The sequence below is a fragment of the Synchiropus splendidus genome, chromosome 11, assembly GCF_027744825.2.
Source record: "Synchiropus splendidus isolate RoL2022-P1 chromosome 11, RoL_Sspl_1.0, whole genome shotgun sequence".
NCBI lineage: Eukaryota > Metazoa > Chordata > Actinopteri > Syngnathiformes > Callionymidae > Synchiropus > Synchiropus splendidus.
This window is the reverse complement of record NC_071344.1, coordinates 7,321,058-7,338,469: the sequence shown is the minus strand read 5'-3', so window position 1 is coordinate 7,338,469 and position 17,412 is coordinate 7,321,058. Positions and strand designations below refer to the sequence as shown.

At 40.6% G+C, this 17,412-nt stretch overlaps 1 protein-coding gene across 3 annotated transcripts in view; it reads right to left on the bottom strand.

The window, feature by feature from the left end:
- Positions 1–6,817: 6,817 nt before the first annotated feature.
- The window catches only part of fgf13a (fibroblast growth factor 13a), an 86,755-nt gene continuing 76,160 nt past the window's right edge, over positions 6,818–17,412 (bottom strand). For all 3 annotated transcript variants that reach the window (XM_053878426.1, XM_053878423.1, XM_053878424.1), the window contains 2 exons: positions 13,203–13,401; positions 6,818–8,807 (listed from right to left, as the gene is read on the bottom strand). In XM_053878426.1, coding sequence (XP_053734401.1) covers positions 8,671–8,807; positions 13,203–13,401 — 336 coding nt within the window. In that variant the 3' untranslated portion in view covers positions 6,818–8,670. The remainder of the gene's footprint in view (positions 8,808–13,202; positions 13,402–17,412) is intronic.

Here is a 17,412-nt window from a genome sequence, read left to right as displayed (position 1 = left end):
AACCCACTTCTTATACATTAAATTATATCATTTAGAAGCTAAATACATGATGCACACAATGGAGGTGATTTACTAAGATCCCTGATAGCGTCTACTGAATAGTTTGTAGTGGGCGGATCTATGGCTTAGATTCACTAAGACAGTGTGTACAATCTGAAACTGGGACCAAGTGTTGCAAAAGGTTTGGAAAGATACAAGCCATCTGGGCCCTGCAGGACCAAGGACAGTACCAAAACCATATTGCTGTGATCCTGCTTGACTTATAAAACTAACAGCTGCAGCTGCCGCAGTACGATTAAGGCTCTGCTCAAGTTTGCGTACAGCTTCTATACTTTGTTTTCCAGACTTGCCAAAATGTGGAGCTTTTTTAAATCAAACAGTCGATCATCCATCCTAACTGTGACATTCATCACTGGGATAAAACACCTACGCAACCGTGAGTGACACACAGAGAGTCTCAGTGCTGCATTGCACATGCCATTCCAGAGCTGCAACCTTGTTTACGCATGAGCGTAGTCGTGATGATCAAAAAGGAACTATGAAAATAGCTTTTATTTAACACGCATCTCTCAATTTCTGCACCCAGGTGTGCACAATTATGCGTATAAACTGTTATACTGTAGCAAAGTAAATTTGCAAAGCAGGATTCAATTTCAGATAGTGGGTGCTATACTGTATATATAGTCATTTCCGGACTACTTTTTTCCCACGTTCTGAACCCTGCGGCTTAAACAACGGTGTGGCTAATACTGTGTGTGGATTTTTACAAACTAAATAGTTTCATGTCACCCGAAATAAGGAGCCTGGTCAAGTCAGAATGAAATGAAATGAAATCACAGGTGTTTTATTTACATTTAAGAGATTAAATGCACTTTCTGTACATACAAAGTACATGGAAATCATTGACCTGACTACGGCGAGCAGAATATGAATGTGTTTTTTTCTTAAATGTAGTGGGCAATGTCTTACATTTGTATACAGGTACACTCTATAGTCCGGAATTTACAGTACAAACAAACCAAATTGCACCCTCATGTTTTGAACACACAAATCACTGTGTGCATTTTTGATAAATCATTTTGCAGGTTTTTTTGTAAAAGCAAACAGATTCGCACTTGTTTCAGTCGGCACAACTGTTCTTTCTTAATCCACTTTGTTACATTTGACATCATTGTTTGAAAATGATGATTCAGAACTAGCATCTCTCAAGGACGTCATGGTTTTAGACACTGCGTGTAAATCCGATTCACCAATTGACAAAAAACATTCCTCAATACCAAGTGAAATCCGTGGCTGGCTTTAAACTTAAAATAACCACTCTCATGTTTGACAGCTAAGCAGAGCTCTGCGCACATTTTCTTTTACCTGTGTTCTCATTAATGTTCCCTCAGGCCTTCAATAATTTGTATCCCTGTGAGTGCAGCGTTTGTTGTTCCCATTTTTTAGAGGAAGTGGGCTGCAGGAGCAGCGAGGCTCTTCCCCCCCCCCCCACACACACACGCTAACCAAGGGCTGTCTGTGCCGACCAGGAGAAGAATGCGTTTATGCCGCAGAGGCTTCATAAATATTTGATGCCTCGCCTTCCTCTTAGCGCCTGCTTTATTGCTCGACTGCAAGCTAGTAGAGGTGAGTGCTGGAAGTCTGGCTCTTTCTCTCCCTGTTACGTAACATCTGACCTCATCTGCTGCAGTGAGCCGAGAGCTGGGATTCCCTCCCGCGCAAGCAGAACGGACAGCAGGGGAGCGCCATCCAGTATCATCCACTGAGATGACATCAGTGGCTGTGTGGCATTAAAGGGAAGCTGGTGAAGCCCTGCACTGCATTAACACAGTCCGGACTGTGAAGTGCAACAAAAGCATCGGAAAGAAAGATGAGTAAGCAGGGAGAAAACACTGGACTTTAGTAGCTGATTATGTTCAGGTGGATGATTCAGAGAGGCGAAGGCAGCACGCTGAGCTGATTTATCAGACGGGCCAAGTGTTTCCTCTAGTCAGGAGGGAAGGAGTTGGCTCACCAGGGCTGCAGCTTCACAGATCACTGATGGCGCTCCAGTTGGATTTGATGGAGGGAAAGCAAAAAGCACTGAAGACCATTAATGGTTGCGTAATGTTTGGGGGTTCGATTGTCTGGACTCAACTTGCATGATTATGGCTTATATGAGTGTCCATTTGTCAGTGTAGAAAATAAGAATTCGCAAAACGTCCTCAGTCGGAAATGGTCATCATCAACACCAAGGAAGAGACTGTCCTTTTGCAAGTCAAAACTCAGCTTTATCGATACATTTAATGACCCAGTTATTGACCAGTGTGGTGACAAAGAACAATGAAAATTGTTTATGAACCACTACTATGATGAGAGACACGTGAGTACGTCACATTACTTTCAGAAAAGATGAGCATGTTTGTTTTTTTGGTTTAAAAATCAACAGAAGTGGAGAAGAGAGGTTTCTTTTGATGGCGACAAGAATTGTGCAGAGGGGTCCCATGAACCAAAAGACTTCTACTCAATGGTATTGACCATTCCATGTGCTCATAATGCCATTGTTCCTGCTGCACAATACAAGCCAATGCTCACAACACAAAGGAGTGAGAGTCAACCCAAAGATAATGCTGAACAGAAAAGTTATATTTTTCGCATTCCTATCCAGATTTGACCCACTTGCTCATTATTAAATATGACTATGAAGTCGTAAGTCGCAAATACATGGAGGAAAAGGTAAATATGTTTTTTTTCTCTCGACCGTCAGATTGATGATTTCATGATCAGCCCTTATTGTTTGTGGGTTATTTATTTATTAGTTACTTCTATTATGACTGTTTATTTTATTTTATTTTATTTTATTTTATTTTTTTATTTTATTTTTTTTATTTTATTTTATTTTATTTTATTTTATTTTATTTTATTTTTGATCATGAGCGCACTTCATTCCAAAGCACTTTACTAGTTGGAGGGATCCTCACTGACCATGGCAATGAAGCTGATTCTGATGAAGTTATAAAAAAAATACAGGAAGGAATTGATAATAATGAAGTCCTCTGCGCAAATGTAATTATTAAGTGTCCATCATTACCGTGTGTGTCTTGTGATGGGCCTTGCACTATAGGACTTTTCCTTCATGATATTTTATGTATATAATTCTTAATTTTTTCCAAGAATCTGTTGTGTCATCATGATGTGTCTTCTCATCTCATGAATTATTACATGATTATTTCTGAATGTTCCCTTCGGAAGATATGCATTCACTTAAAAAGAATAGATTTTCCACTGTATTCACTGATCCATTTGGGTGTAAATAAAATGAAAACACTGCAAAAACACTTGCATCTAGCAAAGCAAGTGCTTCATATTGGTGTTTATCTGTGCATCTGCCACGCTGGCAACACTTCCCCAGGTTCTGAGTCATCCTCACCGAGAGTTTGGTGCGTGTGAATCAAGAATGAAACGGGAGCTGTGGAGTGGCGGCCGAGACCGAGACAGATTCAGACTTGGTTCCAGGGAGGAACAGAGCCAGGCTGAGCCGTCAGAAAGAAAGGGAGAAAAAAAAGCCAATGAGTTACATCACAGGTACATGGTGCTCACACGCTGCATGTCGCAGCTCAGTCTGGGTGGTGACTAACTGCAGAATGATCTCACACAACATCCCAGATCTTCTCACCATCCCATGGTAATAGCATTAGCAGATAATGACATGGGTGTTTGTGAGAGGAAGATAACTGTTTGATTTTTTTTTTTTTTTTTCTGGTGGAAGCGCATTTGTTTGCCAGGCTGTTGAAGGTAAGAGCGAAGAAGAGGACACAATTAGGAGGCAGGAGATGGGGAGCAAAGGAAAATGGTGTCTCATCACTTCACCTTCTCTGAACAAGTCCGGCAGCCTCTAATGAACGAGTCTGTCTGATGCTAATGAGCAGCCTCTACAGCGGAGGAGCTGAGGAAACAGAGGGTGAGGAGATGTCAGAGCACGTGAAGAAGCTGGTATCACAGCCGTCATTACCACCGGCTTATTACTTCTCCTGCACCTGCTGGTGGAAGCCGTAATGAGTGCGGCTTCAAATTTAAAGCCCATTCTGTGACACTGGGGGATAAAGGGAGCCTGTCTTTACTCACTAACAATGGCACCTGCTGCCATCACCTCTGCCCCTGGTGATATGACCTGCCAAATCCCAGTCACTCGGAGCGTATGTTCCATCAGATCAGTGTCTGTGTGGCTCTCTGGGTGGAAGGAGGAGCCTAAAATGATGCTGGGCCCGAACCATTTCACCATTGGCTGATGAAAACAACTGGGTTAAAGCTCATTTTTCACATCGTCATTAAGACCAGGACGTCTTTTTTCACTTTGAAACGCGTATTAAAACGTATTTAACAAATCATCAACACTGTTGCTACAAGTTGAATATCAATTATTGAACATTAATAATTATATTAAATCTGACTTTTACGAGTTGTGATTAATTCTTTAAACATTATTACAATTCATTAATTATAACAAAAAAAAAATAATTTAATTAAACAGTTTGCTCTCCAAACAACAGGGAACCTTTGTAAGTGCAGGAGTTCCTCCTCCACTGATGCACAAGACACGCGGCAGCTAGGATGATAACAACAACAGCAAACATGGAGGAATCCCTGAACAAAAGCAAACAAAAGCATCTGTTTGCTTTTGTTCAGGGATGTTTTTCGCTACACAATGGCCAGGGTTTCCACTACTCTGAATGGACTTGAAATTCTTATAAAATTGAAATTGTTATCCAAATATTTTCAAGACATTAAAAGATCTTTTGTTTAAATAAGGTGATATAAAAACTTGAATTTAGCCACCATCGTGATTTATTGTGCTATTGTCAAAGTGACGCAAAATAAACAATATTTTGTTGTTTAAATGTAGGTATGGGTTCATCATTTCATTCAGTAATATACCACGTTCATTCAAATTGCATTTAAAACTATTTTTTCCTTGTTCTTCCTGTATTACTCTCAACAAGAAGTGTAAATTTGGCTTTTTGCCTATTATATAATTCTCCCTGCATCTTGCCTCCTCACTGAAGCGCTCATCTCCTGACTCAACACAATCTTTTGTTGTCCTGGCTCCCAGATTTGGGGAAGAGCTCCCTGGATGCTTCTTAACTCGTCTTTCCTCTGCACCTACCTCTTGCACTGATTCATATTGCACTTTCAATTAGCTCATATGGAGATCAAAAGTCAGTTGCGCTACTCTTCTTCTGGGCCTCGCGGTTTACTGTAACTATTACTTGAATGAGAAAGAAGTATAATGATAGGAGAGACCCATGGCTCTTCTTTGTTTCTAATAACTGATATGATTTGAAAAGCACTACCTCCCTCTTCATGGAGAGTTTACGACAAACACACTCCCTTGCTTGTCTCACTTAAAAAAAAACAAACAGTTTCACTCAAACTCATTTTGCACTTCGTACTGGCCCCTTGGTATCTAGAGACAAGGCACAGCTGAGGCTAGGAATTGTGACGTACTCGGGTTCTTATGTGGCAGTGAGAGCCTTGTTCTGTTGCGTTAATAAAGTGACACTTTGCACCTGATAAATTTGACTGTTTCTTCTACACATTTTCAGTAGAGTGTAATTGGTGCTGTCCACCGCTGCTCCCACCCCAAATCTACAGCTGGTCTTAAGACCCATTAATGCTCAATGTTACATACTGATCCAGACACGAGAGGATCCTTCTGTCTGTTCTATGCCTTCATTTTGCCTGTATTTCTGCATGTTTCTACAAAGCTTACGGATCCAGACCAAACGGAGCAGTACCACCAAAAACCATAAGGGGCAGTGTTGCTGTTACTACCCGATACATAGCTCTAATGAGACATGAAGAAGACATAACACTGGCAGAAAATGTCCATCCACCAGTTGCGATATATTTAACTCTGTTTTACACTTTTTTGCAAGAGATACATCATGAATACTTTGTTGTACTTGTTTTGGAGTTTGTCATTGTCATAAACTTTTGACTCCAGGATGCTCACCCGATAATTCATTGGAAGCATTTGATCAGTGATGGTAACATTGTCTGAAACTGGCATGAACAATTTCGTATATAAAGGGAGCATAAATGGGCCTTGAGGGACCAATTTGTCAATTTCCACTGGCTGCAAAGTGCTGGAGGTTCTATAGCACCGAGACTCTTTCAGCCAGGGAAACGCAATCCAGGAAATTTTCAGATTAAAACACTATGTTTAGGTTATTCACATTTTACTGTGAAAGGAAACGTGACTCTGAAGCAGTCAACGCTTCTTTCCTGACAACATAAATGAGGAGTCATTCATTTTCGAGCGTGGGCCCATTCTTCAAGACACTCATCATAAACTCTATAAAGACATTTCCCCTTTCAATCCACAAAGATTGATGACAGAGTGGATAACAACCGCTCAGCTCCGCACCGCTCCACACTGAGGAGTCTGCTGCTGTTCCGTGTCAACGCCACGTTCCCTCCAACACTGTCCATTATCCTTGCAGTGAAAACAGCACCTCCCTTGGTTGAGTGAAGCAATGCAGGTGGTTATTTAGAGCTTTTTTTGTTTGATTTATGAAGCACTATTGTCGTGGTCAAATAGACTGGATGTATTTTATCATGCTCAACAGTTGCTGTTCTTCATGATTCCATAAGGAGGAGAAGATTAGAATTAGAAATGAGTTAAACAGTATCTAGAACAAAAGAGATTTGAGTATCTCCAACTGCTTTCAAACTGCAAGGTGACTTTGAAAAGTAAATCTCATTTAAATAACACACTCTTCCACGCCGCAACACAACAACAACACAAGAAATCCAGGACACATTTTAAAATGATATCTTATTATAAACAGTTTATTCAGTGCATTTTTGTGTATACAACAAATAATAATCAACTGGAAGTTATCCGACAGCCTTAATGTTTGTTTGTTTTTCATCAGATTTAGCCTTGTAGTTCAGAACACATGATCCAACATGGGTTAATACACAAAGCCTACATCATGCAGCTCTAGACCAAAAAAATCCCTGCCTTCTCCCATGCAACAGATACAAACCCCCTTCAGAGGAAACCCAGAAAAGTCAGTCTCCCTAAAGCATGTACCAGAAATAAATAAGGGAAGAGTACATTGCCCACAAAAAGAGGGGGCTGTTTTGTACATAATTGTGTTTGTACATGCCCTGTGCAAGAGAGGGATTCATTTTTTTGTACTTTTACAAATATGACATGTCCTATAAAATGTTAAGCCACATAAAAGTCCACAGTATTTTTTTTATATAGAAAAAAAGTCACCACAATAGTACTCAAACACATAACAAGCATCCCAAGGGGGGAGGGGCTTTCACCGTAAATCTACGGGGAAACATGAAGTTATTTTACTGACTTCATTCAAAAGCAGGATTTTTTTTGATGTTGGACAGATGTTTTGATTAAAAGAAGGTTTAATTGTGCTTGGAGTCAGACTGTAGCTGCATCGGGTTAATGATATTAAAATAGAAAGTTGATACACTAAATCTTATATACTAAATTGATGCAAAGTGGACAATTATTGGATGCGTGATGTATCATAAATGGTTGCTAGCATTTAAAGTGTTTCAAAAAAATCATCTTAAAATGCAAAATAATAGCTGAAATCCTGCCCTTGAAGGAAGTATTTAAAACAACGCCACAGGAGTTTCCACTCAAATTCAGGACAAAAGGGTTGAAGGCGGATGACACAAGCACGAAGGGTTCCGAACAAATCACGAGGACGAGAGACAGACAAAGTAGAACTAAAGGGAACGAAGACACTGACGAGTCGTTCTAAACCGTGGTCGTGCGCGTCAGCAAAAGAAAAACGGTGTAAAACCGAGCACGCCTCCGTCGGACCAACGGTTTAAGTCATCGCTCTTCGCTTTAGTTCCAAATAAAAAAGGATCGAAAATGTACAACGGAAAATCAACCCAGCTTTGCCTTTATCCTGGATCGCTTTTCATCAGCTTAAAGGGACACTCTTTCGTTCAGTCTTTGGTTTGCTGGAACCCCTTTATCAGTGGCGCAACAGCAACGAAACACAAGTACTGAACAATGGCCGGGGAGGACGACAAGAGGAGACCGAAAAAGGAGCAACCTTGCAGCCAAAATTCAGAAAAGAAAAATAGCCAAAGTGCAGCAGTGGCTTTTCTGCACCAACCAAAAAAAAAAAAAACTGCAAGAGCCACACTGCCTGATCACTCAGGTCAGAAGAACATAGGCTTCGCTTTCCCATGCTAGAGCTCAATCTGTGAGCGTGTGCACGAGGACGCAGGAGAGCTACCGTCTGGCCGGTCTGCACCACACCAGGGAGTTTATAGGCTTTTGTATTCACAGAAGCATGGATGAGTCAGACCAGTGTAGGTTCCGTACCGCTGCAGTTATTCAGAGCAGCGCCACCACTGGTTCATCCTGAACACGCCTGACTTCTCATCCCTGTCTGGCAGAAGTAGATGAAGTGGTTTTAAGAGTGCCTCACGGAAAGATGATCAAATGAATAAGCCCAACTCAATGTTGCCTATGTGTCACTCAAAATGTACAATGGAGCAGATGAGGCCTAAGTTTGAACGCTGACAACATGTGTGATATGTCACTAGTCCTGAATCGCCGATAGAAGAGAAGGTCTGCTTGGATTCACGCTCTGCTGGAGGTAAGGTTTCCGTGGTTCAGCCCTCGAAGGCGGGCTACGTGGACTCGTTCTGGCTCACAGCTTTGCCTCCATTCAGCACAGCCGAGGCACTCCGACTCTTGGTGGGCGTGCCGCTACCAGAGCGGGAGAACTCTGTTAGGTCATGGAGGGATGGCTCTCTGTACATCGCCACTGTGGGAAGACAAGACCAACATGAATTAGTAATTCCTAAGACTCATGAATAAAACAAAAGAGGCCGCAATCCCTGGAAAGCAGCTGGAGGTGGCGCCTGCAAAAGCGGTTTATTTACTGTAAAACTGCTCCCACTTAACATATATGGGATTCCACAGAGACTTTTTCACAGGGTCAGGAATGAGGATGTGACCGACCTGACAATCTCCAGATCGTAGTATTGGATGTACATTGTTTTAAATGATTTAAGTAGCAGCATTATGTGAAAACATCTTGGCAAATGGAACTAAACGGAAACATTCATGGCTAAACTATCTTTTTGTATATAGTTCTCCCACAAAATAAGGCATCTGGGAAGTTCAGCAAATATCTCAGCTTCAAAATTCTTCAGTTAATATGTGTTCACATCAAAACGTATTTGATTAAAAGCCAATGAAATTGTAACTTATTGATTTACAGTTGAAGTCAATTGATTGTCAGAGCTCACGAGACGCTTCTACTGCTAATAATAATAATAATAAAAATAAAAATAATAATAAATGGACCTCTAACTTCATTTTCAATACCCACACCATATTCAACATCCTCAAGAGTCATGACTCATGAGGGCAAACACATTTACCTTCAAAACACCGCCACAAGGACATGAAAGAAAAGAAAAAAATATGAGCAGAAACTACCGAAATGAAAAGCTCGACCTTTTGAGAAACTGTTTGGGCGTAATGCCGCTAGGGGGAGATATATTTGACTCATACCAGCGGGTGAAAAAAATGATCAACAAAACTGGAGAACTGAATTTTTTAGTTTTGATTTATTAATAACAGCACAACATTAACTGACACAAGTAACACATCCATCATATCGAAACTTTATTTCACAGCAAATGTGTACAGATTCAAGTGCAAATAGTAGATTTATTATTATTATTATTATTATTATTATTATTATTATTATTATTATTATTATTATTATTATTATTATTATTATTATTATTATTATAACTGTATAACTGTATAAAACAGCAACTACTATTTGAAGTTGTTCACTAGCCTTATAAAGTAATGTTAGTCATGACAGCAGCGTAAACATAACCATGGTAAAATAATGTAACATTGTGGTCACACTTCATAGGGAATATTTATTACCCTATGTAAACTACTTATTCATATGTTTATTTGCAGCATATTAGCCAGTAAGTAATCATTTATTGAACAGAGTCTAGTTTAGACTGACAACAAAAGTTTACTCTAAACAACACCATAATAACAGTAAATAGTAACTAGTTTATTGATAGTAATATACAGTTCCCAAATCTGAAGTGTCACCAATATTTTTAACAATGTATATTAGGCCTCATATTGTTAGTACAAAATGAACTGTATGACTTTTCGTGGTTCAGAAAAGTCTTTCTTGGCTGGGCTGTATATGCATCGCTGGCCCGATCTGCAGCTCAGCGGCTCCTTTTCAGGAGAAATATCAGCTTTCCCAGACTCACTGTCTTCGGTTTCAGGATGTTGACAACACTCTTCTGCCTGGAATGCTATTTGATGTTCATCCCTGAGGGAGTCTGTGGCTGAAACAGCAAACTGGCTCCTTCAGACACTTCACTTAGCCCAGCATTTTTTCTTCCAGCAGCGATCGAGAGAGACCATCCTTATGTAAGCACATCAATCAACCACATGGTTTTTGCCGGCGAAATGCTGATGATTGGGACCGGGTTTTGCTTGGTGACAGGAATGGGTGAAAACTGATCCCAGGATTAGCACTCACTCAGGAAAAAAATGAAACGGAATACAAAAACGTATTGGTTTTCCTGATGGCTAGATATATGGAGGAGCCCAACCAACAGGTTCTTCAACTAGCATACAGACTCTCTGAAGAGGATGAGCTCACTGTTTATTTGCGAGTCCTGCTATATAAACTCTGAAAACAATCTCATGAGCAACTTAAATGAGTCAATGTCCTCCTCAGCTGTCTCACACAAAGCTTTGTCTTGGACCAGATCTGAGATGAGACGATTCCATATGTAGGATTTGAATGACAATTGCTGAAGTTGAATATGTTACTGGCACGACAGGAGCCGGGAGCTATGGTCTCAGACCGAAGAAGAGACTGCTCCTTTTCCTATTTCCTAACTCCATTTCAGCATATATATAAAATAAAACATGTAATGTATATAATGAAGATATCCATGCTGTGAAGTGTCTGTTTGAGGGTTTTTATTTCTTATCCGCTGCCAAATGTACAAACACGTCAACAATGAGCTCATACTTCTCTCATCTATGTCTCCATGTTCTCCACTTTTCTTCATTCTCTCTCAGCAAAAACAAAAGCAATATTGTCGTCTATTGCTCCTGCGTGTGTCCGACACCACCTCAATGTCCACTTAAATCAGAAAAAGGGTACGGCCCGGCTCTCGGAGGGCTGCGGCGAGGTCTTAATAAGATTGGGACAAGAGACGATCCATAACAGCGTACAACAGTGTCAGTGTCTAATTGGACAGCGCAGGGAGGCTTCACAGGATGCTTGCACAGGAGCCGAGTACCTTGGAGAGTGGAGTGAAGTTACAGCTTCTGCAAGCTCGGTCTCATAAATATGTGGCATTGATCTTGTACGTATAAATGAGCAGGTATTTCTAAGGGCTTTCGTTCTTGCTTCGTAGCACATTATCTGGGCAATACGTGTGAGGCTTAGGAGTCTTCACAAATATATTTGTACGTCTGCTCCATGAAGAGGAAGACAGTTTCAGATGAATACACTTCATCATCCACATGTTTGAACATCTAAAACCCTTAGCAGGATGTCCCCGTCTGTGTGTTTCACTGGGCAAAGTGTGGCCACATGCGTCTCTTTGCCTGAAGTTATGCAGTTCTAATACAGTCGGAGCAAAACTAATTTTAGTTTTCTTTTTTTCCCATCATTTTATGTCTGTTGTTTCACCATATCAATAGCTACATTAAAATGCTTTAATGGTTAATCCGTCTTTTTACCTTCCCTAAAAAAGCGACACAGAACATACACTACCGTAATTTCCGAACTATAAGATGCTAGTTTTTTTCTTGGTGTCTGAACCCTGCGGCATGAGTTTCGTCACACGAAACCAATGAAATCGTAGGCATTTTATTTACCTTAAAGCGCTCAAAATGCACTGTTTTCACCCACATGTCTGCTGCTTTAAGGTAAATAAAAGATGTGACAAGTTCATGATTCAAATTCAGAACATTGTCAAGTTTGTTTCATGAATCAGTCTATCATTGTCACACACATCACATTATCATTGACCTGCATGTTTCATCTCCCATGATGCACTGCATCAGTTGAAGCTCTTATAACGTCGATAAGTGCACAAGATGCGCATAAGAACACATTCCTGGTTAAGTTATGCTTCACAAAATTTAACATATGACAATATAATTTCTGATATGAAACTGTGTTCAGTTTTGCTATGTTTTGGTCTAATGTAAAACTTGATCTTATTTTTAGGTAAGACCTGGTAAAAGAAAAAACATGAAGGGAGTTGGAAGTCAGGGGTTTATTGATAAACCTTCATATTACTATACTAGACCCTGTCCTAGATACTGGGGTTGAAGGACACGGGACATCCATTTACGGAGAGTCAAGTAACCTCTGTATGGAATGTAGGAGGCAAGTGGAGTGTCCAGAGGAAGCTCACTGGTGTCTTCACACCTGCAAACAATCACCTGAAGAGTTGGTCCTCGGTGTGAATAAACCTTTTTGCGGTGCAGCACTAACCACTACTCCACCGTTCCGCCTCCAGAATAGAATCTTCAAATACCTTTGTTCAGACTCATGCCATGACTCATCAGTTAGGGAAATTCTGATATTAAAAGCAAATTTGGAGCTTCCTGCTTCATAGACTTTGACACAGACAAACTAAACATAGACTGCAGAAGTTCCAGATGAGACGAGGAATCAGTGACCAGAAAAGAGGGCAAAAAAAGTCACGTTTTACAGCACTGACCTTTTCAATTTTGAACCGTCCTTTCATATTCCATTTGTAAATGGCAGACTTTAATCCCCTTAGTGTTCCTCCCCAAAATTGGCAGGTGAATTCACTCTCTTATGCAAGAAGGGAAATTAAAAAATTCAAATCGCAGTCCTTCTGTCCCGCTCCATTCTTATGTTAAGCACAAAGCCAGACTGTGTGAGACTTTAAGTCGAATATGTTCCCACTTCTCTGACCAAAGACACTGACTTGGACCTGTCTACACTGAAGCTGCACTGATGTGTGACCGGGGAGAGAAATGACCAGCAGGAATCAGCTTCCGTACGTCACACAAAGAAGTGGAACCAGCGCACCAAAGACAGAGAAAAGCTCATTTACAGCTGGAGCGGCAGATTACGTAATAGGAAGACAAGGACGTGGGCACTTACCTTTTAGTGGTTTGGGAAGGAAGTGGGCTGCTGGCTTGTTTTTCTTGACATGATTCCCCTTCATGATCTCGCCTTCCTTGTTCAGACCGAGGTACCAGCCCCTGCCCGACTGCTGCTGCCGGTAAATCATGGAGGAGTATGTCACGTAGTAGTTCTCAAACACCGACTCCTTAAACTTGCATTCTGGTGTAAAGTGTTCCTAAAAAAGAGCAAAAAAACAGAAGATAGTCAGGATGGATTGAGTAGCAGAACTAGAGCTAGGCGTTGATTCAATTCACGAGGGCTCGATTGAATTCACTTCAGTTGGTCTAATGTTATTTTAGTGCTCCATAACAATTTTCCTTGAGTATGGAGGAGATTCTGAGAGAATTATAGCTGTAAATAATAAAAACAAAAACACTCTATCTTGGCACATTATACAAATACATAACATTGACATTGTGGTTTAAACTACAAATCCATAAAAAAAAATGATTGGGGCAGTTTATGACTCAACTCATCTACAGGTACATTTTTTAAACTCAGTCCAAAACAGAATAGTCCAATGGCCTCAAGGGGAAAGACACTTTTTTATTGAAACAAGTACAGAAAAGCAAGTTACTAAGGTTCTTATCCAACATGGTCGGGCATCAACCTCCATTGAAAACTTAGGATGAGCTAGTGCTGAAATTGGAAGTGCTCAATGCTACAGTGAGGAGCCAGAGACTGTGTATCTTCTCACCCAAGCAAAACCACCTCTTGGTGTTGGTTGTGTATTGTAAAATCCAACTTGTTGCACCACCCCTTTAAATGAAATAAACCGTCATTTGTTGCCACCACAGCAGCAGCTAAATATTGTTCAATGGAACATGAGACGATGAAATGTATCAATATTAGGGATGACCGATATTGACAGTTGCCGATATTGTCGAACAACGTGATTTCTGAGACTGATAAAAACCCACACCAAGTTACTGAAACTCATTTCAGCAGTCGCATCATAAAGAAAATCGCAATGGTAAAATATGCTGTATTATACCATTAAAAACAAGAGTCATGTGACTGACATGTAGATGGGAGTCGACCATAGTTACAGTCCAGGTGATGAATATTTAAACTCACTTTTGAACAGTTGGTTATACATTCATGGGCTCCTCGTCGTCTCTCTGCTGTGTTTTATCATTAGCTGGACCACACCATTTATAATTGCATTTTTAAATTTGCAATTTACATATTAAACATGGCGTTGCTTGGCAGGACACCGATCACACACTGGGCCATGACAAATTCCAGTCTATGAAAGTCGCTGCGCTTCTCGTCATGTCAGGCAGACCACTATCTGAAACACAAAATGACTAGAACATCTGCTTCTACAGACTAAAAACAAGATTAACTGCAGCCTCTCACAAAGTGTAAACTCTGACAAAGCTCCAGCGAAAGCCACGGGCAGGATCTCTCCGTGGCTGCAAGTGCTGTTTTCAGAGTCTTGGATGGAGCAAGACTTTCTGCCTGATCGACGGCACGCTCCTCTCCGAGCTGTTAACGGACTGCGAGCTGTTCCAGCGCTGGCTCTGCATCAGTTTTCAGTTTGTTTGCAATATCAGTTTCTGCACCAACAATATTGTTTTCATAAAAACAGCGAGCCTGAATACGCCGCTTGAGTTTGACAATGAGTCGTCCTCTCATATCGACAGCCAATTATTCTCAGCTCACTGCCAGACTCACAACAGCAGTAAAAAAAAAAAAATCTTGTGTGCTTTCAAGGGTCTTAGCACCCACATCGCATGCTGTATTACACTCCCTCTGCGTACCCTACGTAACATATCAACACTGTCTCCAGTGTGTAGTGGTTGAAGGTTTGGGGAGAGCTACTATTCAGTATAAAACAGCTCTGAAATATACAAAGGAAAAAACTGGAGGCCCGGTTTCAGGACAGGAGAGACGTGATTCAATCACGAGGTACTGGTACTGATGTAGGTGGACCAGCTGCAGTTTCACAACGAACACGAGATTAAGAACAAAGAGAAGGGAGCGGAGAGAGTCACAAGGATGGGCCGACTGCTGGCAGTGAGGGATGGAGAGACGCATAACAGATCATTTCACGTCACTAATGTGATTGGAAAAAGGCAGCAGGCAGTTGAGGATGACTCCTGGTTATAAGCCAGAGACAAGTGAGGAGACAGAATGCTTTATGGTTTTGCTAAGATTCTTTGAATGTCCTTGTCTACATGACACTTTGAGACAAGGTCAAAGTTATATCACACAAAGGGCAAAAGGGGCACATCATGCCTTCCGCGGCATATTCTGACGCCAGACACATAAAATAAATAAATAAATAAAGACAGAGGTTAGGACATCTCACTATTCAATAACCGATATGAAATGTTTTTGCAGTGTTGTACATTCCGCAAATGACTGCAATGCTTCCCTATTTTTCATGACAGGTGCACATCTTCCCCTTTAAATGAGATGAACCTTCATTTGTTTTCACCACAGCAGCAGCTAAATATTGTTCAATGGAACATCAGATGAGTCGATGAAACAGATGCGTATCAATTTTAGGGATGTCCGATATTGACAGTTGCCGATATTGTCGAAAAACTTGATTTCTGAGACTGATAAAAACCCACACCAAGTTACTGAAACTCATTTCACCGATCGCATCATAAAGAAAATCACAGTAGTAAAATATGCTGTATTACACCATTGTAAACAAGAGTCATGTGACTGACATGTAGATGGAGAAAGAGACAGAGGTTAGGTCAGCCATTCGATGCCGCTCCTCTTGTTGTACATGCAACAATGTGTCAGTTGCTGTTTAAAGCCCCCTAAATAGCTGTGCGTTTCAGTCACAGTCAAATAGCAGCTGACTACAATAGACAATATGTCCAATCTAATTGCGACATGCAATCCACAACCCTGCTGACACGGGAAGGAAAAGGTTTTTCACTCCATTGAAACGCCTTTGCATCAACATGCAACTTCAACATTTAGTCAACTAATAGAAGGATGAATCATAGTAGAGAAGTGCAGCGTGTATGCAAACAGTAGAGATTTGGAAAGGTGACAAGGACACTGAAAAGACTTAAAATTCTACTTAGTTTAGTTTAAGTTTAACAGTATTTCTAAAATTAAATTGAATGAATTATAAGTGACAGCACCAATGTTACAATATTTAGATTCACTGTATGTTTATAGTACATATAGATATTGTTATGAACACATTTCAAATAGTTGATGATAGAACAAACTGTGAGCCACAAAACACATAAATACATGAAAAAAATCTGTTTACTGTCTACATCGAAGACAATAAAAAAAAACAATAAATACATGATTTTTAACAAATTACGAAAAACAAACTCAGGTGTTCGAGATGTAATTTTTGTGATTAATATGTTCCACTTTAGAGACAAAAGGTCATCCCTCTCCCATACCGATTCTCTTCCTCTTCTTTTTACATCCTTATTACAGCTTATTTTTGACCATCCATTGTTTTTCCTGACACTGAATACTGAGAATATTTTTTCTATACATTAGACACGACTCATGGTTTACCTTATTTTACATCAAGGAAAACTACAATCCAACAAGAGAGAGGTTCTGAGGACCTTCAACGACAAACATAACTTTTACAAACTGGATTTATTTTTAACAGTTGCTGGTGGTAAACACTCTCCGTACACATCAGTGCAGTCAGATACATAAATACTGACTAAGCACATTGTTCTCCATGTCCCACACACTCACCTAAGGCAACGTGCTTCGCTCATCTCCGCTCTGCTCGTTCCTGACTGCGTGAGCTCGCTTTATTGCGATGACAGAAGGCAAGCTGGTCAAAATATTCGGTTTCCTCCTCGTCCTCATCACCACCCACACCCAGCTGTGTGCCGCCTTAATGGCGTCACTTCGATGGCAGGTAGACGAACGTGGACTTAAGTGAGTAATGAGCCCAGACACATAAATGACCAGGCATTGACTCACGCATGTGTGCGAGCGCCTAACAAGCTCGGGCTGAGTAAAAACTCTGAACCTACGGTAAACACATTTATGATGCGGCTTCAGAGAACAGTTACATTTGGATGATTCAATAAGCAGGCGCGGCAACACAAATGGTTTTCATCTTCTCCCCAGAGATATTCAGAGGGATATTTCAGAAGGCTACAAAAATCGATGCTTCACTATCATTTCTGTGCAATGAAGCTAAATCTGCACCAAAATAAGCAGCTTT